General features: G+C 36.3%; 1 protein-coding gene across 1 annotated transcript in view; it reads right to left on the bottom strand.

Annotated features, from left to right (window-relative positions):
- The window catches only part of MCCC2 (methylcrotonoyl-CoA carboxylase 2), an 82,684-nt gene that overhangs the window by 40,161 nt on the left and 17,157 nt on the right, over window positions 1-25,366 (bottom strand). The window contains 6 exon segments of the mRNA XM_037801646.1: window positions 3,370-3,483; window positions 11,061-11,173; window positions 16,106-16,190; window positions 16,192-16,234; window positions 21,055-21,156; window positions 23,057-23,141. Of these exon segments, the coding sequence (XP_037657574.1) occupies window positions 3,370-3,483; window positions 11,061-11,173; window positions 16,106-16,190; window positions 16,192-16,234; window positions 21,055-21,156; window positions 23,057-23,141 (542 nt within the window).

Below are 25,366 nucleotides of genomic sequence, written 5' to 3'. Positions count from 1 at the left end.
CTTTGGAAATGGACAGAGCTGAGGTCAGCACATTATTGTGAGAATAATTAACAGTGCTGAATGGTGTGTGAATGTAGTGGAAAGGGAAAGTTTAGAATCATATGTCACCAGAAAGAAAGTTGGAGGTTAAAAGATGGGAATGTAAAACACAGTGAATCTTGTGGTGAACAATGTCTGTGATTAACTGTACAAATATAAAAAAATTCTTTCATGAACTAAAGCAGATGTACTACACTATTATAAGGAGTTAATAATAGAAGGGTACATGGGAAAAAAGTACCTATTGCAAACTATGGACTATAATTAATAGTAAAATTTTAATATTCTTTCATCAACAGTAACAAATATACCACACCATTATCATGAGTCAATAATATGGGGGATAAAGAGTATGGGAGGATTAGGGTTTTCTTTTTAAATGTTATTTCTTTTCTGGAGTAATGAAAATGTTATAAATTTGATCTGGGGGGCTGTATGCATAACCATGTGATGATACTGTGGGCCAGTGATTGTATACTTCAGATGGTTTCCATGCTGTGTGAATATATCTCAATAAAATTGCATTTAAAAAAGTACATCATAGACTTAAAAGTAAAATGAAAACTATGAAACTTCTAGAAAGCTACATTGGAGAAAATCTAGGTGACTTTGGCTTTGGCAATGACTTTTTAGGTAAAAAAAAAACAAAAACATGATCAGTGAAAGAAAAAACTGATAAGTTGAACTTCACTAAAATTAAAAACTTCTGCTCTGCGAAAGACAGTGATAAAAGAATAGAAAGATGAGCCACAAACTGGGAGAAAATATCAGCAAAATACATTGATAAAGGTATTTTACCCAAATACACAAATAACTCTTAAAACTCAAAAATAAGAAAACAAACAACCCAACTAAAAAATAGGCAAAAGATCTCAACAGGCACCTCACCAAAGAAGATATACAGACAGAAGATAAACATATGAAAGGATGCTCAACATCATACATCAGTAGAGAATTGCAATTTAAAAGAACAGGATACTACTATATACATATTAGAATGGCTAAAATAAAATAAAAACTGACAATACCAAATGCTGACAAGGATGTGGATCAACAGGAACTCTCATTTACTGCTGATGGGAATGCAAAACGGTACAGCCACTCTGGAGGGCAGTTTGTCAGTTTCTTACAAAGCTAAACATAGTCTTACTGTGGTAGTTTGGAGCTGTTATGCACCCCAGAAAAGGCCATGTTCTATTAATCCATTCCTGTGGGTGAAGACCTACTGTGAGTAGCATCTTTTTTTAGGTTATTTCAATTGAGATGTGACCCAGACCACTCAAGGTGGGTCTTAACCCTTCTACTGGAGTTCCTTATGAGAGGATAAGACAGAAGAAGCCCAGAATCTCAAAGAGAAAAAGGCCCAGGAGGAGCTGAGAGAGGAAGTCACTGAAGCCAGAAGCTGAAAGCAACAAAACCCGGGAACAAAGGACCAGCAGACTTTGGCCATGTGCCTTCCCATGTGACAGAGACGTACAGATGCTGGGAGAAGGTAACATCCTACTGACGCCTTAATTTGAACATTTTCATGGCCTTAGAACTGTAAATTTGTAAGCTAATAAACCCCCATTGTAAAAGCCAACCTATTTCTGGTATATTGCCTTCTGGCAGCTTTAGCAAACCGAAACACCATACATGTTCCTAGGTATTTACCCAAATGAGTTAAAATTAGATCCACAAGAAGACCTATACATGAATCGTTATAGCAGCTTTATTCACAATTGCCAAAAACTGAAAGCAAGCAAGATGTCCTTCAATAGGTGAACAGATAAACAAACTTTAGTACACTCATACAATAAAATATTACTCAGTGATAAAAAAGAAACGAGCTCTTTCTCAAGGTATTTGTGGCTATTTGGGGCACCCTGCCCTTCCTAATAAATTTGGTTATTGGTTTTTCTATTTCTGCAAAGTAAGTTGTTGGTATTTAAATTGATATTCCATTGAATCTATAAATCAATTTAGGTAGAACTGACATCTTAACTATATTTAGTCTTCCAATCCATGAACACAGTATGTCCTTCCATTTATGTAGGTCCTCTGTGATTTCTTTTAGCAATTGCCTGTAGTTCTCTATGTATAAGTCTTTCATGGCCTTAGTTAAGTTTATTCCTAAATATTTTATTGTTTTGGTAGCTATTGTAAACGGAATTTTTTTCTTGATTTCTTCCTCATGTAGCTCATTACTAGTGTAAAGGATACTACTGAGTTTTGCGTGTTGATCTTGTATCCTGCTACTTTGCTGTACTTTTCACCTGTATTTTTATTCTTACTTTTATTTTTTTGGAGTAATGAAAATGTTCAAAAATTGCAGTGATGAATGCACAACTTTATGGTGGTACTGTGAACAACTGATTGTTGTATGGTTGTGAATATATCTCAATAAAACTGAATTTTTAAGAAGATGAGCTACCAAGCTATGAAAAGATATAGGAACTTTAAATGTACATTTCTAAGTGAAAGAAGCCAGTCTGAAACATACTGTATGATTCCAACTACATGACATTCTGGAAAAGGCAAAACTATAGAAACAGTAAAAAGATCAGTGGTTACCAAGGGTTTGGGGCAGTAAGGTGGGGGATGAACAGATGGAGCACAGGGTATTTTTAGGGCAGTGAAACTATTTTGAATGATACTGTAATTGTGGATATATGACATTACGAATTTGTCAAAACTATATGGACCCAAATGCAAGCGATAGACTTTAGGTAATAATAATGTATCAATATTGGTTCATTCAGTGTAACAAATGTAATATGCTAATATAAGAAGTTAATAATAGGGGAAATTGTGTTCAGGGGTGGAGTGGATATATGGGAACTCTCTGTACTACCAGTTCAATTTTTCTGTAAACCTAAAACTGCTCTGAAAAATAAAATCTATTAATAAAGAAAAGAAAGGGGAAAAAGCATGACACTTTGAGAGGTACTTAAAATCTATATTCATTAGAATCGAAATGTGTTTAGACAGATTGTATCACTTATCTCTAAGACCTTTAATAAAGTTCCCATAATCTTCAGGTTTCCTGTGCACGTGAGGCAAGTTAGACATTGAATGTCAGCATATGAACTTTTATAGGCATGAAAGAAAATTTGAACCCATGATTGATGGAAAACCTATCACACCAATGATCTGTCCTCTTTCTTTAAAATTTCCCCTTTCTTATTTAACAACATCACATTATAATTATGAAGGCAGACAATTAAAATTTAAGGTTCATTATATATCTCTACCAGTACTTGTTCTGAAAACTAAGAACAGTGACCTGACCAAACTTAGAATCAGGATAGAATGTTCTAAATCACATTAGTCAAGAGATTATGTTCTTACCAAAGGGGGGCCTGCCAAGAAAATGGTACCCTGTTTGCGTACAATGATGTTTTCATCAGCCATTGCAGGCAGGTAAGCACCGCCGGCCGTACAGGAGCCCATGACAACCGCAATCTGGAATCCAAGCACACAGCACACCCATGAGATACAACTGAAATAATGAACGATACAATCTTTGGCTCTATAGTTCCACAAATGTTTCAGTGACTAGGGGAAGTCACCAGCTGGTCCCTGGACTTCATTTTAAAAAGGAGTCCACTAAACCTTTGGAAACGTTTTTTAACTTCTGGTATCGAAGCATTTTGAAGGGCTTATGTCATACTTTCACAAAGTTTATGGACAATCTGACTGTCAGAGAAAAGACTGGGCTGATTAGACTATTAGCCTGAGCCACTAATGAAAAAACAAAGCCCACAATACATCTATAATTTAGCAAAACTGTATCAAAAGGATAAGTTAAAAATCTAAAAATAGTTAAGTCCTCTAAACAAGTACCACTTACCTCATAAGGAATAATTCTCCAAATAAGTGTTGTTAATTCTTTGTGTCACCCTGAATATACTTTCTAAATATAAATTTAATGTTAACCTTGGGGTTAAAATCTTGCTCAAAAGAAAGCTGAATGAAAACTGGGTGATGAATACATGGGGATTCACCGTACTGTTCTCTCTACTTTGGCCTATGTTTCAAATTTCCCATTATAAAATTAAAAAAAAAAAAAAAAAAAAAAAAAAAATTATTGTTCAGAGATTAGTATGGCACAAAGAATAATAAATTTGAGTTTGGCTGAATATCCCCAGAGAGGAATAAATAATATCACCAAAGAAAATTAGTATGTCATGGAGACTGTAAAAAATATGTATCATATGAAAGAAGTTTTTGCTACTAATTCCAACATTCTAAAAGTTTTCCATACAGTCATGCAAATATCTGTTTTTTAAAAAAGCATGCCACATTAATATTAAACTAAATCTGAAAGGTAATATGAGTTAACATTTTTCCATCTAATAGGCTTTGTCACAAAAAAAACACATTTTTCCTAACTGAAGCTTTCATGTATGTTATTAAAAGTGCCTACAACATTTATTTCTCAACATATTTCAGAAGAGTTTACCACTTATTGTTTTGCTTACCTATCACCCAGAAGTTTGTTTAAAGATATCTATGGCTAGAAAAATTCTTGCCCCTGAGCATAAAGAAATAGTAATCATGCAGTGAATTATATTAACAGAAGTTTGCAAATAAAACTAAATGTCCATCAATACATTTTGAATTGTAAATCTATTATATTGATAAGTAAGTCTTCTAAAATCTGAGTCAAAAGTAACACAATGAATGTTAACACTTCTTAAATCTTAAAAGATACGTGTATGTTCGTTTCATTGTTCTCTGTACTTTTCTGCATGTTTGAAAATTTAATGGGATTTTATTTAAGCCAAAAAAAACTAGAGAAGATTCTGTGGGGAGATTCTCTGTACTAGAACACCAGGTATAGTTCAAAACTGTTTCAATACCCTCCCCAAGAAGTGAAGGAAATTAGAGAAGAGTAACAATGATGCAGAATCTCAAAGGGAAAAATTTTCAAAATAAGACCTAAAGAACAAAACATGCATAGAAAGTTCCATGAAAACAAGTAGAGAGGAAAGAAGAGAGAAAAGAGTAGGTAAGTGTCAACAAGTATTCAAAGACCAAGGATAGAGGCTGGGGGCAGGGGGGAAACAAAGACAGAGCACTTATTTATCAATCTGTAGTCGGACAAAAATGAGAGTAATGAAACTAATGCCCACCATGCCATCTTGGAGGGGAGAAAAAAATCTACCAATTTAGTAAAAGAGGTCACACAAGTGAATAGCTGACAAATTACTAGCATATCTACTTTAGGGAATTTTACCTAAGGGCAATTCAGATGTCTTTTCTCCACAGCTCCTCCACAACCAAAATCAATAGTTCACTTCTCTGACACCAGCTAATACATCATTAATATACAAAACCTATGCTCAGAAAAGGATAGGAGGTTGTAGTAGACAGACTTCTGAAATGGCCCTAATAATCCCTGGCTCCTGGTATTCAAGCCCTAGTATAACCACCACCCCTTGCGAGTGAGGTGGCCCTAGTGACTTACTTTTAATGAATAGAACAGAGCAAGTGATGGGATGTCACTTCCATGATTAGGTTACAAAAGACTGTGATCCCCTCTTGCTAGCTCTCTCTTCCTAGCTGGCATTCTTTCTTGCCCTCTCCTTTTTTTGTGCTGATGAAACCAGCTGACGTGTTGTGAGATGTGCTATGGAGAGGCCATCTGAGAAGGAAAGGAGGGTGGCCTCCGTCCCATGGCCTGCAAGGAACTGAACCTAGCCAACAGCCATGTGAGTGAGCAAGAACGTAATGGCTGCAGTCTGTGAGAGACCCAGAGGCAGTGGACCCAGCTCATAAAGCCATGCCCAAATCCCCAGCCCATAGAAACTGATATAATAAATGTGATTAAACTGCTAAGTTTTGGGTAATTTGTTCTGCAGGAAGAGGTAAATAATACAGATAAAAAACCGTCTGCCTTAGGTCACCAAAACTGAAGGACACCTAAAGACTTGAGACAAATTCTGTTTGGAAGCATTTTTGTTGTTCTTCTACAATGCATTGATGTGAAAACTGATCATCTATTGAAGAGACAGGAGACAGATCACAAACAGAATTCTGTACCAGCCCAGAGGGTGATTAAAAAAAAACAAAAAAAAAACAAAAAAAGGGCCAACTATACATAAACCTTGAGACCATTATGCTAAAGTGAAAGAAACCAGTCAGAAAAGGCTACATATTAAATGATTCCATTTATATGAAAGGTCCAGAATAGGCAAATCCACAGAAACAGAAGGAAAATTAGTGGTTGCCTAGGACTGAGGAAATAAGAAGTGACAGCTAATGGATACAGGGTTTCTTTTAATGATGATTACATAACTGTGAATATCCTAAAACCACTGAATTAATATACTTTAAATGGGTGTAACTTTGTGGTTTGTGAATTATATCTCAATAAAGCTGATACTAAAAAACAAGAGCTAGAGTTACTAAGTATGTAGGAGTCAAAATTCTAGATGTTTTCATAATAAGAAAAAGATGCCATTCTAGTCACAAGTAAAAAAAAGAAGCATAAAACTTAATATTGCTAAAGCAAATTCTGATAATAGAAATAAAAATTAAAGAACACAGATAAGAGAAGTCCTTACTGTTACAATTCCCTCTTCTCATCATTCAATTCTGAGAAATTCAATCGCTTCCAAAATAGAAAGAGAACATTCAGGAACAGAGCGATGTGTACTGAGATGTGTCCTCTGTTTGCTGCTTCCTCTCACAAAGAAGAGAGATCTCAGTGCTGACAACTTTTCCATGTCCCAAAGCACCTGTTTGTTGTAAACCAAGACCTTCCATGAAGCCTCACTGCGAAAAATTACCTTGAGCCCATGAGGAAAATATCTGCTGCATTCTAAACTAGGAGGATATTAAAGCACATAAGATGCAGGACCATAAGCTTTTGTGACCACACTCAGATATACAGATATGGTTTGCCTTGGAGGCACAATGCAGGGCCCTGTGCTTGGAGATGACACAGTGACCTCATCTGCATCAGGAAACAGGTGCACTCCAAAGAATTCCACTGGAAAGGGCTCCTGCCCACCCGACACCAGTGAAGTGGGCCTGCTCTGTGACATGGACAAACCAAGAGACCCCTTTCACCAGATAAGGAGGCCCATGGTGTTTATATGACTTGTATCAAGAGTAAGAAAGCAGCAAGAAGCCAAGAAAAATGTGTAACTACAGCAACAATACTTGTATCACCTCTACAAGAGGGATAAACAAAATTTTTCAGTAAAGGCAAATGTGAAAAACAGTACACTATAAAACAGATGCAACAGTCTGGAAACACTTTAGACAAAATTTCATTACCCTCCAGGTCTTGCCTGAACAAATAAGAGACTGGTTATCACTGCACCAAAAATAAATTACACATTGTAGGTCAGCACCTGCTCTATGGAAAAAGTCTCTGACAGAGTCAAGAGGTTTTAGAAACCAAATTCTGAAAAGCTGTGTGAACTCTAGACCTCCATTCTTCTACTGAAAATAATGCAAAAGGCTATCCAGTTCAAAGGAATACTGTGGTAAATGAATATAACTTGTAATGGAGGAAAAAGCCCCTATTGCTTGGGGGAACAGCCATTAAAAATGTAATATGGTTTTGTTTTTTTTTTTTAACCTCTCATGTTATTTCTTCTTCAATTCTAAGCAATTTTAACAAAACAAATACTGCCTGTATCATATTTTTTCTGTCTCGACCTGAAGATCCACTGTTAAAAACCAAAAGCCACAAAATACACATCTTAATTCAATAGCTGTCCAGGATTTAACAACGTTATCAACTATACTGACTGCTCAATACCACTGATTCTGGAGTACTCATGCTTAATTGTGCTGACTGGATAGGCTGAAATGCCCACAAAATACAAAAAGTCCATCTTACCCAGAAAAGTCTGTTTCTTCCTCAATCTTTTTATCAGAGCCTCAAAGTAATCAAGCAGAGTGACTTCATTTCTCTCCAGCCCTATCTGGCTTCATGAACACACTGAAATGTGTTTAAAAACAATTAGTTATGCAGTGCCTCTCCTAAGAGCCCTGAAACAATAACCTAGGTCTGAAGCAAAGAAAACCAACATGATAAATTTAATAAATAAATTATTAAGGATAGGAGGGACAGGAAAGAAGGTAGAGAGGGAGGGAGAAACCTAGGAATAATCTTATTTCCAAAAAGAACAAACTGGCAGAAACACAATTTTAAAGAAGTGAAAGGCCTGAAGAACTATAAAGTAACATGGCTAGATGAATATTACCCACTTCAGAAGTAATAAACTGTTAGTAAAAACAAAACACCTTGGTGTTGGTATACTAAGGATTATGGTAAAACAAAGAAGAGAATTGATACAGCAGAGCAAAGACCAATCTACAGCAAACCAGGCTACCAAAAATTATTAAAAGTTAGTGATAACAACAACAGAAGTTAGTGGTAATCTGAGACCTAAAAAAAGCAAATACGAAGATCTTACTTATCAAGATAATATAAGCCAGCAAACATGGTAACCACAATGAGGAAAATAAATACATTTTCAAGGTTATCATGGCATCAATCATGGATATGGAGAAGTCTCAGAAAGGTACCCTCAGGACATACGAGTCATATGAAAGGCCCCCAGACATCAACATACCAAGCCACTAAACTTCAAAGGCAAACAGAGGGGGTCCCAAAGACCTAACCATGAAGGAAGATAGGTGAAACAGAAGAGAATCCAAGGGTCAGTTCCTAAGTGTAACTGCCTTTTCTCCTGGAGAACAAAATAACATTATAAATCTTGAAAGCCTGTAAGATTCTGTCTACATTTTCACAGCTACAAAGATATAGAAAATAGCAGAATAAAATTGTTAAGAGACGTACCATCTTAGAAATCAGGGGCTCAATGTATTGAGCAATGGACAAAGTCAGTAACATTAAATAAAAAACAACCTTGGCAGGGGGAAAGGGCTGAACTTGAGGTAAACAAGTTAGTGTTCCCTATCAAATGCATACAATAAATAACTGGAGTTACAGAGACTGATCTATAGAACAGAAGAGAATTATTTTATTTTTAATAAACTTAATCAAATTTAATTAACTTTTTTAATTATTTTTATCAGTCCCTCTAAGCCAACCCGTAAATAAAAGAGTTGAAAAAAGATTATAAATAATGAGTTGAGCCTTAGAGAAGAAGACAGACAATTCTTTTCTTGTATAAAAGAAGGATGATGTAAGAAGAAATCTTTTTAATAGGAACAAAGTGCTCACACATAGCCTGACTTTTTCAGCAAAATATGAAGCAATATGAACATGTATTCAGTGCAGCTTTAGCTTTAGAGTTCATATCCCGGAAAGAACTGGAATAGACACTCTGAAGAAGAGTATATACAACTACAATCAGAATTTTCTTTTTTTAATTCCTAAAGATTCGTATGAATAGAGGAGGGCAGACATAAACCCTAAATGTCCTATCCAGGAGAAATACAGATAGATAGATAGATAGATAGATAGATAGATAGATAGGTAGGTAGGTAGGTAGATAGATAGATAGATAGATACAAACATACATACATACATACATACATACTATAGGAGTTACCCCAGTTAAAGAAATATTAAAATTTTTGGAAAACAAAACTAAAATAGGTGAGAGACATTCTATCATATGCCCCTTAGACATTTTGAATTTTTTACCATAGGCAAGGATTGCCTATTTGAAAAAAATACATATGTACAATTTTAATTTTAAAAAGACCTGACTATTAAGAGGATCAAGCTGTAGGTTTCATGGAAACAAAGATCCTACCTGGTTTTATTCACCAGCACAGTGTCTGGCACACAGAAGCCCTCCATAAATAAGTAAGTTGTTGTTTTATATAATTTCCCACTAAGAAACTACATAAATAGAAAGAGCAAAGAATAAGCATGCAAGGTGACGGAGGTCACTATGGGATATATAAATCCTAATACCAGATTTAAAGGGCTAATTTCCCCTATAAAACCCAAGATTGCAAGTAAGAATTTTTATAAGATACGAGAAGCATCATATGAAGTTCAAGAACCTCTTGTCTAAGTTCTAAGGGCCATGGTGCTTGTGCAAAAGTAAGCAACGCTGAAGTTGCTATCTAGATAAATAAAGCATAGAGATAAGCAAGGTCACTAGACATCAGTAAAATATATAATAAATAAAGACCTACCATATTGACATAAATCAAAAAGATAATAATAGTAAATGAAGATCATTAATTAGAATAATAAAGGTTTTTCCAAACTTAAGAAAATTCAATTAACAAAATGGCAACAACGGATTATCACCAAGTATTACAAAATATTTCAAACACATAAAAAAGATTAGAGAATAATAAAATAAACATCCATTCCCTCAACATCCAGCTCTACTAAATCTTGACATTTGGCCATATTTACTTCAGGTCTTTTTGATAAAGGAATAAAATATTCCAGCCATAGTTGAAGCCCTCAATATACTTCCTACCTGACCCCTTTCTTCTCCCTCCTACCTACCTCAGAGGTAACCGCTGTTCTAAAGTTGAAGTGTATCCTCCCATGTACATGTTTATACATAAATATAAAGGTACTAGTTTAAATAATGTAGTAATTGACTATACCTGTGGTTCTATTTTTTTTACTCACATTATGATTTTTTGAGGACTCATTCATGGTGATACATGCAATTCTAGATCATTCATTTCAACAGCTAAAAATTATACTATTTAATCTCCCATTAATGGACATTTACATCACTCTTAAGCTTTTGCTATAACACACAATGCTAAAACAAACTGTCATAAATGTCTCCTTATACACAGAGTACTGGAAAGAAATCCTAGACTCTTAGAAAGGAATTACTGAGCACCCTTTCTTTTTAAAACCTGTTTTTACTTAGGTAAGTAATCTTTACTGCAGTATAGGAAGGAGCATTTTCATAACTAACCAAAGGCTCTGAGAGAGGTAACCTTAGACACTGGCTGTGCAAAAAAAATTAAATTCTGTTTTCTTTTTTAAGTCAACTCAGAGCATGTGGTTAGCAAACACATTTGAAACAAAAAAGCAATACATCTCATTAAGGAGAAATTACCTGTGTAATATTTTTAGAAGACATAATTGCCTGATTATAAAATATGCGGCCAAAGTGATCTCGATCTGGAAATACATCTGCTTGTCGAGGTAAATTTGCCCCTCCTGAATCAACTGAAGACAAGGGAAATGAGAGAAGTAAGTATATCTCCATGTTACACACAAGGAGACTTTATCAACGACACTCAGAATCACATTCACAAAACAATAGCCTCTCTTTGCAGCCTATTCCAGACTCTCTCTCTCCAGTCACCCAAAGCAGCCAAACTGATTCACTATTTTCCCAACACCTATTAGGCATTCCTACCTCTGTGCAAAATTCCACTTGAAATGTTTATGGCATTCCATCCTTTGAGGACCAGCTACAGCCCCCACAAAACACCATAAATTCTTAACTAGTTCAGCTAAAAAAGTAGTTCTCCCCCTTCTAACACACTACATAAATCTAAATAGAATTCATATGTGGCATTTTATCACATATTGCCTTCTGATACTATTTTTATTGCAGAATAGAGGAATGGATAAGATGTCAGCTGGGTTCAAAACAGAGCTTCATTACTTCATAGCTATGTTATAATAGGAATATTTCCTGACCATTCTATGCCTTGATTCCTCATCAGTAAAATTAGGATTACAGTAGCTATCACATACAGCTGTTGTTAGGATAAAATGAAATAATGCATATAAAGCACTTGATTCACTACACACTGTGAATATACCACAGTACATGTTTTTTTAAAAAAAAAAGTTAGCTAGACCTATACCGACTACTAATGCCTAGAAGTATTAAATCTTTATTATTATTTAACACTTTATACTCGGTCTCCAAATCATCACAAGTTCCCCAAGGACAGGGACAACTTCTCATTGTGTCCTCCGTAGTGTTTGGCAAGTGCCTGCAAATAGCAGGGCCTTATTTGCTGTTTTCTGTATGTGAAAAGCAATTCACACTGAGTCAACCAGGTACCTAATCAAATACCTGCACACATGAACAATATGTGCTGTAGTTTTACCAAACTAAACTAATATCCAGGAAGTGCCAATTGTAAACTCCCTGTTCTTAGGTTCTTTTTTTTTTTAATTCAATTTTATTGAGATTGTTAACATATCATACAATCATCCAAATCAACTGCCCACAGTACCATCACACAGCTGGGCATCCATCACCACAATTAATCTTTTTTCCCAATTTTTAGAACATTTTCATTACATCAGAAAACAAATAAAAACACAAAAGAAAACTCAAATCCTCCCATACCCCTAACCCTGCCCCCCCATTACTGACTCATAGTATTGGTATAGTACATTTGTTACTGTTGATGAAAGAATGTTAAAATAGTACTAACTGTAGTACATAGTTTGCAATAGGTATACTTTTTCCCTATATAACCCTCTATTATTAGCTTTAGTTATACTGCATACATTGTTCTAGTTCATGAAAGGATATTCTAATATTTGTACAGTTAATCACGGACATTGCCCACTACAACATTCACTGTTTTATATATTCCCATATTTTAACCTCCAACTTTCCTTCTGGTGACATATGTGACTCTAAGCTTCCCCTTTCCACCACATTAAAACACTATTCAGCACTGTTATTTATTCTCACAATAACATGCTACTGTCACCTCTGTCCATTTCCAAACACTTAAGTTTAACGTAAACATTCTGCTCATAATAAGCAACAGCTCTTATTCTTTAGCCTCATTCTATATCCTGGTAATCTATATTTCATGTCTATGAGTTTACATATTATAATTAGTTCATATCAGTGAGACCATACAAAATTTGTCCTTTTGTGTCTGACTTATTTCACTCAATATAGTGCCCTCCCTCAATGTTTCTTCACCAACCTGTTTTTTCTAAAGTCGGTTTTGTTCACTCACCATACATTCCGTCCTAAGTAAACAATTGATGGGCTCCCTATATAATCATATATTTATGCATTCACCACCATCATCACTATCTATATAAGGGACATCTCCATTTCTTCCACAAAGGAGGAAGAGTCAAAGAAGACAGAGAGACAAAAGAAAAAGAGAAAGAAAGAAAAAAAATGATAGCTAAAAAGCAACAAAAGGAAAGACAATTAAAATAAAAGTAAAATAAAGAGACAGAATCATCAATGCCAAAAGTCCCATACACCTCCCTTATATCCCCCACCTATAGGCATTTAGCTTTGGTATATTGCCTTTGTTACATTAAAGGAAGCATAATATAATGCTTCTGTTAAGTGTACAGTTTGCATTGATTGTATTTTTTTCCCCAATACCATCCCATTTTTAACACCTTGCAAGGTTGACATTCATTTGTTCTCCCTCATGTAAAAACATATTTGTACATTTTATCACAATTGTTGAGCACTCTAGGTTTCACTGAGTGATACAGTCCCAGTCTCTATCTTTCCTCTTTCCTTCTGGTGTCCCACATGCTCCTAACCTTCTTCTTTCAACCATATTCACAGTCATCTTTGTTCACTGTACTTACATTCTTGTGCTACCATCACCCAAAATTGTGTTCCAAACCTCTCACTCCTGTCTTTTCCTATCTGTCTGTAGTTCTCCCTTTCGTATTTCCTATAGAGCAGGTATCTTGTTCACAAACTCTCTCATTGTCTGTTTGCCAGAGAATATTTTAAACTCTCTCTCATATTTAAAGGACAGTTTTGCTGGATATAGGATTCCTGGTTGGTGGTTTTTCTCTTTCAGTATCTTAAATATATCACACCACTTCCTACTTGCCTTCATGGTTTCTCCTGAGAAATCCGCACATAGTTTTATCAAGCTTCCTTTGTTGTGATGGATCGCTTTTCTCTTGCTGCTTTCAGGATTCTCTGTCTTTGACATTTGATAATCTGATTATTAAGTGTTTTTGCACAGGTCTTTTCAGATCTATTCTGTTTGGGGTATGCTGTCTTTCTTGGATCTGTAATTTTATGTCTTTCATAAGAGATGGGAAACTTTCATTGATTATTTCCTCTATTATTGCTTCTGTCCCTTTTCCCTTCTCTTCTCCTTCTGGGACACTCATGACACGTACATTATGCACTTCATGTTGTCATTCAATTCCCTGGAACATTGCTCATATTGTTCCATTGTTTCCCGTTTTTTTGTGTGTGTAGGATTTCAGGTATCTTGTTCTCCAGTTCCTGAATGTTTTCTTCTGCCTCTTGAACTCTGCTGTTGTATGTCTCCATTGTGTTTTTCAAATCTTGTGTTGTGCCTTTCATTTCCATAGATTCTGCCAGCTGTTTTTTCAAACTTTAGATTTCTACCTTACATTCACCCAGTATTTTCTTTATATCCTTCATCTCTTTTGCCATATCTTCCCTGAACTTGTTGACTTGGTTTCTGAATTGATTTAGCATATTTCTTTGAAAATCTTTAATTGATTGTTTCATTAAAGTGAAACAATATCTCAACTGTATCTCAACTAAGGTGTACATTGTTCCTTTGGGCCATATCTTTGTTTTTGTAGTGTAATTTGCAGTTTTCTGTTGTCTAGACATCTGGTTTCCTTGGTTACCCCCAATCAGATTTTCCCACCAGAATGGGTTCAGGTCTCAGAATGGGGCTATAGTCGGTGTCAAGTTTCCCTGAGGGTGTGTTTTAGAAGACTGATAGACTTTCCCATGTGGCCTCTAGCCACTGTGGTTTTCCTAACCTGCCCAGCAGTGGCACCTGTCAGCCTGTTGTTCCCGACTGGTGTAAAGAGGTGGTGGCCCCTATAATTATAGTCAGCTTACGTTGTTTCTGTTTTGACTGTTTTCCCCCAGGCGCTGGGGTCTGAGTTCTGATGGGAGGGTAGGCACTAGATCTTGGGCCCCACCTCCTTCCTCTTAGGTGAAGATACACCCCCTAGGGGGTGTTATCATCTACACGTGAATTACTCATTTGTCCCTCTGACTCTGTGAACTCCACCCCTGTCTGGGTCAAGAGCGCTTGCAAACTGAAAATGGCTGAGGCTCTCTCCACTGAGCCACTCAGGTTGAGAGAGAGAAAAAGGAAAGAAAGCCCCTTTTCAGAGCCATTCACAGCCCCCCATTTTGCCCATTGGTCAGAGATACCACCTGATCTGGGCTCCCTTTCCTGGGGCAGCAGGCATTTTCTGGCTCTCTTAAGTTCAGTCGTCTCTAAAAGCCTCTGTATTTTTTTTTATTTTAATTTAATTTTTTTTCCATCATCCCCACCTCTTCTCCACTGGGAGCAACCTCAGGGTACACTGCTGCGTATTAGGGGTTTGTCTATGTTTGTAGCTTGCATTCAGCAGTCTACATTGTTAATTAAAATCCCAGTTGAAGCTAGGTTGCGCTATATTCACTTGCTCTGGGAATGCTGCTTTCTCCCACAGCAAGGTCTTGCAGCTCAGCCTGCCGTGGGGGAAGGGGGCTTCTCGCACAATTCCACAGTTTTTACTTACAGCTTTTATACTGTAATCTCAGCCATTCCACCCAATCCAGATTGGTGTACAATGTGTGGACAGTCATGGTTGTCCCCAGCAGTTTTTCCAGATTATTTACTAGTTGTTCCTGGTTGTTTATTAGTTGCTTCAGGGGACTAACTAAATCCAACACCTCTCTATGCCACCATCTTGCCGGGAGCCTCTCTTAGGTTCTTTTTGAAATACTCTTAAGTTTAAAAGTATTTCAATTTCAAATATAAATTTACTTTCACTTCAAATTAAATTTATTTTAAATTACGTTGCCTCAATTTCTATACATAATCACTTAATATAGTATCTGGCACTCAAGAGATCTATAAATATCAATTATTATTTTTCATAGTTTGAACCCATTATGGTTAACAGAAAAGAGTCACAGGAGAAAAAATTCAACATGTCAAGAGATAAAAAATAGCATTCACCACGGTATTATCAAGGGTGACTGCTAAGTGAGATTATAGGAAGGTTTTTGTTTACTCCCTCTAATCCCAAATTTTCAGCCAAAAAACATGCATTTCCTTTGTAATTAAAGGAGAAACAATCTTTAAAAATACCCATTGATAATGTCTAATAATAGTTTACTTTACAGCTCTTGTGACTTACCCAAGTAGATGCACGTAAGCCTGTTTTTGCAGTGCAATTTCTTGTGCCCGTACATGTTTTTCACAGTCACTGGGTAGTAGGTACCATCCTTTGACAGTGGCATCATTAGCAACAATCATACATTCCACTCTGAAAGGCAGAAATTTCAATTGGAAGGAGAATGTGAGTGATTTCTTAAAAATTAAAGGTCAATCACATCTCATTCCGAGACACTCCAGTGTAACCTTCAACTTCTAGCACATACCACTATTGACATATATTAGTTGACAACCTTATGTTTTAAAACAAACTTTTATCAGTTATTCATTCCTATGACACAAAATAATCACTTTAACAAGTTTACAAATTCATACTTAATTTTTAAAGAATCATCAATCCTAGAGTAACAGTGAAAAACTAAGCTGTATTTCATAATGCTTCTTTAAATGAAAGCGTCCTAAACAAGATCATTTAAAAAAAAAAAAAAATTCCAAATCTCAAGGGTGAGGGAAACTCTCAGAATAAACCTTCAAAGTTTCCTCATTGGAAGGAAATTTGCAAAACTGAAAACTGACCAGTCAAGAGTAGTAATATTTATTTCTTATATTTTCAGAAGTTCTTCAGTGTTGCTGCATATTCTTTTCTATAAAAATAAATTAAGTTTAAAATACAATTTTATCTTATCAACAATAGATGTAAACTTTAAAATAGCACATTTAAACATATGAAAGGAATAATGAGTCATCAACAGATCCCTTTCTCACGAAATTCAGTTTGTTGGGCACAAGGGCCCACAGGTAACAAAAAAAGGGCAGTATGGTAAGTGAAGATAGCCAGTAAGGAGAACCTTTAAACACTGCCAAGAACTCTTGAAAACAGAAGTTAATTTGAAACTTGAAATGATAAGAGTTCTTTACAAAATTTAATTATTTTTATATTTATGATGTTTTATCTCATTTCATATTCCGTGGAAAACTCTAGAATAACTCATAGAATTTTGTGTGGAAAAAAAAAAGTGGAGAAGAGCAAACTAAACATGCAACCTGAGTTAGTCAGGTTATTAGCATCTGTGGCCCGAGAGCACAACACCAGACCAAACATGGCTTCTCTCCTTGGAGCATCAATTTTATTGACCAGGTCATAGGAAACCTTTTCCTACATTAAAATTAACATTTTACAGGGTGGAATACAACTTTTTAATGACTTTCATTAAACAAACCAGAAATCAAAAGAAATTTAAGCTTATGGCAGGCTGCTGAACCATAACCCCATACTTTTGGATGTGTGGTCACACTTCTCTGCCATTAGGGATACTGCACCCAAAAAAACTCAAGCAGCGTCTGATAACTGGAAACAGGCCAGACTGTGAAGTCGGGCAAAACTAGAGCTGAAATTCTAGCTCTGCTCTTTGCTAATTATGTGAACTTCAGTAAGTGTCACAGACACTTTTGCTTCCTATTAAAAGGTCACAGACATATTATAGAATGGAAACAAAATTAATCCACAAGAATATGTTTGTATTAGACATCAGTTGGTTATGACCATCTAGCATTCATTATTCCAATAAGCAGAACTCCTTTTTCCTTCTAGAATATACCTCCTCTATTCTTAATCCATGCGGTTCAAGTGGGGCAGGCCCAGAGCCCAGTTTCACAAGTGAGCCAAAAAAACAGGAATTTCTAATCAAATCCAAAACTGTTGACTTGGCAAAAGGCAGAGGCCCCAGGCCCAACTTCTGTGGGAGCTCTCTTCCACAGCAGCCACTGAGCATACAGACTATTAAACCAGGGACTGCCTATGGCCATTTTTGCCTATGTTTGGACAGCAAGACTAGGAACAAAACCAACACAGGCAAGCAGACCCAGCAGCAGAAAACAGCCTGTGACCTTATTATAATCTTTGAGCTCCTGGATCCAGCCATAACCAAACTTACCAATTAAGAATCAGTAAGTTATAAAATGGACAAATTCCTAGACACACAAACTTCCTAAACTGACTCAAGAGGAAAGAGAAACCTTCAACAGACCAATAACAAATAAAAAGACTGAAGTAATCAAAAACCTCCCAACAAAGAAAAGCCAACAACCAGACTGTTTCACTGCTGAATTTTACCAAACATCCCAAGAAGAATTAACATCAATCCTGCTCAGATCTTCCAAAAAATTGAAGAGGAGGGGAGCCTTCCTAATTCATTCTAAGGTCAATATCACATCTCGCCAAAGCCAGATAAAGATACCACAAGAAAAAAAAAATTATGACCAATATCCCTTAGGAATATAGATGTAAAAATCTTCAACAAACTATTAGGAAACCAAATCCAATAGCACATTAAAAGGATTATATACCATGACCAAGAGGGATTTATCTCAGGAATGCAAAAGGTGGTTCAAAATAAGAAAATCAATTAATGTAATAAACCATATTAACAGAATAAAGGACAAAAAAAAAAAAGGTCACCTCAATTGACTCAGAAAAGGCATCGAACAAAATCCAGCACCCATTCTTGATAAAAACACTCAGAAAACTAGGAATAAAAGCAACTTCCTCAACATGATAATGGGCATTTATGAAAAACCTACAGCTAACATCATACTCAATAGTGAAAGCCTGAAAACTTGTCCCCCAAGATCAGGAACAAAACAAGGACATCTGCTATTATTCAACACTGTACTGCAAATTCTAGCCAGAGGAATTAAGCAAGAAAAAGTCATCCAAATTGGAAAAGAAGAAGTAGAACTATCCCTATTCACAAATGCCACGATCCTATATAGAGAAAATCCCAAAGAATTTATAAGTAAGCAATTCAGGAAAGTGTTGATGGGGGATGGGGTGTGGGGGGCAAAAGTCAACATACAGCTATACATCAGCAATGAACAATCAAAAAATGAAACCAAGAACACAACTCCATTTACAAGAGCAACAAAAAGAATAAAATACCTAGAATAAATTTAACCAAGGATGTAAAGGACTTGTAACTGGACAACTACAAAACACTGATGAAAGAAATTTAAGAAGACCTAAATATGGTCATAAATTGGAAGACTTAATATTGTTAAGACATTGATACTATTCAAAGCAATTTAAAGATTCAATGCAACCCCAATCAAAATTCCAACATCCTTCTTTGCAGAAATGGAAAAGCCAATCATCAAATTCATATGGAAGGGCAAAGGGCCCCAACAGGGCAAAACTATCTTGAAAAAGAACAATATTGGAGGACTCACACTTCCCAGTTGTAAAAACTATTACACACCTACAGTAATCAAAACAGCATGGTACTGACACAAGGACAGACATATAGACCAGTGATATAGAATTAGGAGCTCAGAAACAAATCCGCACAACTGATTTTTGAAAAGGGTACCAAGCGTTCTCAATGAGGAAAGATCAGTCTCTTCAACAAATGGTGCTGGGAAAACTGGATACTCATATACAAAAATTAACTCAAAATGGTTCAATGACCTAAATACAAGAACTTAAACTATAAAAATCCTATAAGATGACATAGGGGAATATCTTCAGGACTTTGTGTTGAGCAATGATTTCTTCGACTTTACACCAAAGGCACAAGCAAAAAAAAGTAAACAGATGAATTGGACTTCATCAAAATTGAAAACTTTTGTGCATCAAAGGACATTAGCAAAAAAGTAAAAGACAACCTAAAGAATGGGAGAATATATTTGGAAACTATATATATGATGAGGGCTTAATATCCAGTTACATTGGATATATAAAGAACTCCTATAACAACAACAAAACAACAAACAACCCAATTAAAATATGGGTAGAGGACTTGGATAGGCCAAGAATTTTTATCTTCAAAGAATTTTTATTTCAAAGAAGATAAAAATTGGCCAACATGCACACGAAAAGATGTTCATCATTAGCCATTACAGAAATGTAAATCAAAACCACAATGAGATACCACTTCATACCCAGTGGGGTGGCTATTACTTTAAAAGAAAAAAAACAAAACAAAATACCAACTGCTGACAAAAATGTAAAAAAAGTACCCTGGTACATGGTTGGTGGGAATGTAAAATAGTGCAGGCACTGTGGAAAACATTTTGGCAGCTCCTCAGACAGTTCAGTATAGAATCATCACATGACCTGGCAATCCCACTTCTAAGCATATTCCCAGAAGAATTGAAAGCAGGGACTCAAAATGATTTGTACATCAAAGTTTATAGCAGCATTCTTCACATTAACCAAAGGTGGAAGCAAACCCAAGTGTGCATCAATGGATGAACTGGATAAACAAATGAGGTATATACATATAATGGAATAATATTCAGCTGTAAAAAGGAATGAAGTTCTGATACATGCTTCAGCATGAAAGAACCTTGAAGACATCATGTTGAATGAAATAAGCCAAGCACAAAAGGTCAGATTTTGTATGATTTCACTTACATGAAGTCACCAGAATATAAAATTCAGAGAGACAGAAGATAGATTACAGGCTCCCGGGGTGGGGGGCAGGGGAAAGGGGATTGGGGAATGGACAGTTGTTGCTTAATGGGTGCAAAGTTGCTAATGAAAGTTTTGGTAAAGGAAGATAGTGATGGTAGCATCACATTGTGAATACAATTAATGCCATGAATTGCATGCTTGAATGTGGCTAAAATGGGAAATTTTAAGTTGTATATATGTTGCCACAATTTACAAAAAAAAAAAAAAGATGCCTGTGGAACCTTTGGAAATTACATGTGAAGCCCGCATCTGGAGATTTTGATTGAATAGGGAGGTCTGACTGGAGCCCAAGGATTTTCCCTGTCATTTTTTTTCCTTTAATTTTTGACTTGAAAGCTTCACAGATGACTCTAACACAATTCTGCATAGACTGTTATCAGTCTTAAATAATATAAACAGCACAACACTTGCATGTTAATATGGGAAAGTGAATGCCAGATGCCTACACCTCGTCAGTCTTCTTCCCGCCCCACATTACTGAGTGCACACAGAGTACTCACCCTGATACTCTTCCAATGCCTGTAATAATGCCACCTGCAGGAACCGCCTCATTATCATACAGCTGGTAACCTGCAAACTGAGAAAATTCCAGAAACGGAGACCTACAGGGAAGAAAGGATACTACTTGAATTAATGTCATAGGAAAAGAAATCACATTTTTTAAATAAAGTTCTAGTTACACATGGAAAAGGTAAGATTTTTTTTCTTTAACGGGGTGATGTTTCAAATATGCATATTGTAAATAAACTCTAGAAAGAATATCTAAAACAAAACCCAGTGTTAATATTTTGGGGATTTATATGGTATATCCATACAACAGAACATTAGGTAATTATTTTAAAAGATGTTGTAGAAATGTGTTTATTAATATAGAGAGCAGAAGCTAACTCTTACATAGCATTTACCATGTGCCAGGCACTCTTCTAAGAGCTTCAAGAACATTAAGTCATTTACTCCTCAGAACTACCCTGAGGTGGACCCTATTACAATCCCCATATATTGATGAGGAAACTGAGACACGGGAAGATTAAGTAACTCATCTAAAGTCACAAAAACAGTCAGTGGTAGAGCTAGCATTTTATTCTAAGCAGTCCAGATCCTGAAACCAGGCTCTTCACCACATTACTCTACCTCTCACTTACTTCAACTTTCAAGATACATTAAGTAGAAAAGAAGGAGATTACAAAACACATTTACTAGGATTCCATTTTTGCTTTTGAAAACCATAGAGGTAGCTGTCTGATATATATAGACATAAAAATAGTTTAGAAGGATAGACACTAGGTGTTAAAGGTGTTTGTCTCCAGGTTGGTGGGACTTGTGGCTGTGTGCATGTGTATGTATGTGCAATATTTCCTGTATTAGCACCTACTGCTCTTGTCCTAACAAAACAGACATTTTTTTTTTAAGATTTCATTTACTCCTCACTCTCCCTCTTTCTACCCCAAAGCCAGTCTGTCAGGGAAATCTTGTTGGCGCTAGTGTCACAATACATCCAGAATCCAACCATTCTTACTGCCTCTATTATTACCCTAATCCAAGCCTTCATCATCTCTCTCTTTTTTATTAAATGAGTTGGTATGTTTACCAAAAAATCATGCAGAATATACAGAGTTCCATCTCTCTCTTAAATGACTGCAACAGCCTTCTAATTGGTTCCTGCTTCCACCCTTGCTGTCCTATAGTCTACTCAAAATGCAGCAGCCAGAGTAACTCTTACACATAAACTCTTAAACATAAGTTAGAAAGATCATAATAGTGTTCTGCTCAAAACTGCAATGACACCCCATTTCTCTCAGGGCAAGAGTAAAAACCCTTACATTGGCTGACAAGGCCCTATGTAATCTGGCCCCATGTCCTACTACTCTCCCTTCACTGTCTCTGCCCCAGCCTCTCTGGCCCCCGGCTATTCCGTGTGCATATCAGACGCACTTGCATCTCTGGGTCTCTGCACGGGTTGACCCCTCTGCCTGGAATGGAACACTCTTTTCCAGACATAGCAGGACCATCGCTACTCCCTCCAGTGTCGCCTTCTCAAAGAAGCCCACCCTCATCACACCATTTGAAACTGCAACTTGTCCCATCCTTCCTCCCCTTAGTCTATTTTCTTTTCCCACAGCATTTATCACCTTTTAACATACTGTGTAACTTACATATTGTGCTTACTGTTCATTTTCTGTCTCCCCCTGCGATAACATCAACTCCAGCAGGGCAAGGAACTATGTTTTTTTCACTGATATATCAGTAGAGCTTAGAACAGTGCTTGACACACAGCAGGCTCTTGATAAACATTTGTTGTTGAATGAATGATAAAAGCATTTATGACAGGGTGGTGGGACAAGAGACTTTATTTTCCTATAGTGTGATAATACTTCTTTATTTAAAGTATTTATTTCAATTATTAAAATAAGAACCAGAATTCAAAACCATTTATTTACAAAATGGTCTAATAAAGTGTCATGGAACAGAGAACACTGAGTTAGCACCTGGGTATATACCAACCCTGGGTCTATAAGATTGTCAATTCTTTCTCTGGGTAACAGTTTTCCTCTTGATATGTGAAGTGCCCGGGCTTTCTCACCACCTCCTATGAAGAAAACATTAGATTAGATTTACATGATATAAGGTCCTCATTTAACTTATTGTCAGAGAATCATAATGTTTAGTCCAAACTACAGTGGCTTTTAAAAAGCTCAACCTATCCTGCAAGAAACTAATTTTTCTTATCATTCAACCAACTTACTAGCTGCCAATTTTCTGAAGTAAAGAGGCTGACATTTTAAAAAAACCAATCTATCCCTGATCCTACCATATATAAAACATGTTCTGAATTCACTAGTTATTTAGTAATGACTTAAAGAAATTATACAGCATTTTCTCAGCAACTCATGCATTGCAACTACTGCCTTATCGCTTATATTTATTAAATACCTATTACATGTATACATATATGTCGACCCCATGCTACATGCTATGGGAAATATGAAAAATTCCTCTCTTCAAGTTGTACCAGGTAAAAGCATTATTTCAGAATTGACTTCTGTGATAAGCACAGTACAATTTACCTAAAGGTGCCAATAATGACCCACAATTTTGTTTTTAGGCCTGCAAATGGGACGGAGTTGAACATTTTATATGGCAATTTGAAAGTTCTTAATATTGTTATCTTGAGTCAGAGACTGTCTTCAAGTATTTCCTGATGTTATTCACGTCATGACAGACAAAGAAAATTTCAGTAACTGAAGAGCCTGCTGAGGTGACTTATCCAGGCTGCTGAAGGCCAGCGGTGCTCCAAGCGTCACCAGCCAACCCACGGGCTGCGGGGCTCAGTCTCTGGGGGATCCCGATAACCCACTCGCAAACCAAGGTAAGAGATTAGGAACAAAGTGTCAAACTGCATCTTGGAATGCTTATTTTCACTGTTGCCCAAGAATTTCATCTTAATATAGTCTTTGCTTAATCGTCTTTCCTATCAGTGTGAATTAGGTATGATTACTTTTCTCCCATCCATACCAGAGCAGGCCTTGAGGCATGTTTAGGGGTGGGAGAGCAAGGGAGGGGTTAGAAAAGGACAGAGGATCTTTTGGACAAGATGGATATGTTCATTATCACAATTGTCCTAAGGGTTTCATGGGTGTATACGTATGTCAAAACTCACTAAATTGTACACTTTAAACAGAGCAGTTTATTGTATGTCAACTACAACTCAATAAAGCCATTTAAAAATAAATATTAAAGGAATATAAACTTAAGGCACTGCAAAGAAGGCCATGCCTGGGAGAGGGCCCTTGTTAAGTCTGAAGTTGACATAACTAGTGTCCAGAGGCTAGCAAGGGAGAAGGTGTCAGGGGAGGGTGTGGTGACTAAGGGTGGTAAGAAATTAAAAAAAAAAAAAAAGCAACATCACTCTTTCTTAATTCTGCCGAGAATTTGGCCTTGCTAATTAGCAGCAACTGGAATATTCTGGTTTTATTAGAAAGAAGCAGAAAGAGGGCTGGCTTTGATACAGACGCTCAGATCACAGAATTAAGCTTCTCTGGCATTCTAACTGGCCTAGAATATTTGGACCACCACAAGAAGACAGCAATACACCATCATCTTAGTTTCCAAGGATTGTTCTTCAGGATTTTCATTAATTATCTCCATTCCCACAGTATGACGTTTTCCTTAAATTCTCATTTATCTCATTGCATCTAATTTACCATATTGCATCAATTCTAAGACACATCTTTTTTCACATTCTAACATCCCTGAAATCTTCCTGACTCCAGCATTTTACAATTTATTTCCAATTGCTGTCTTCCAGGGGGATAGTTATGACAAAGCTGTCGTTGCCTCTGCATGTGCAAAGGTCAAACTGCTGTCACTTCAACTGTGTTACATGCATTATTAATACTACCCATGCCATTTTAAATGTCTTTTAAAAAAAAAAATCACACAGGCCTATCTTTAGGTTGTTAAAATTCCATTTTAACCACCAAAACTATACGTATCTTTCTTTAGTTGTAAAGCTACTATCTAGTGTAAAAACTAAGAACTTCTGAATCTATCAAAACTCATAACCCTTCAATTAACTTGTGTTAATCAAAATACTTAGTTCTGTGTTCTTATAACACAGCTGGGTTGATCCTTTTCCTCCTACAGAAATGACTAAGTCTCTCCTCAAGCAACTCGACACACTCAAACAAGAACAAAAGGAGAATAAAGAGTACCCCCAGAAGAAACCTAAAACAAAAGCAATTAAAAAAAGGAAAAAAACAAAAAGGTGGGCAAGAGTCGGCTACTTTTCCCCAACCTTGTTATTTATCACAA

Source organism: Choloepus didactylus, chromosome 13 (genome assembly GCF_015220235.1).
Source record: "Choloepus didactylus isolate mChoDid1 chromosome 13, mChoDid1.pri, whole genome shotgun sequence".
NCBI lineage: Eukaryota > Metazoa > Chordata > Mammalia > Pilosa > Megalonychidae > Choloepus > Choloepus didactylus.
The sequence above is the reverse complement of the archived record's forward strand: the minus strand, read 5'-3'. Positions and strand labels throughout refer to the sequence as shown.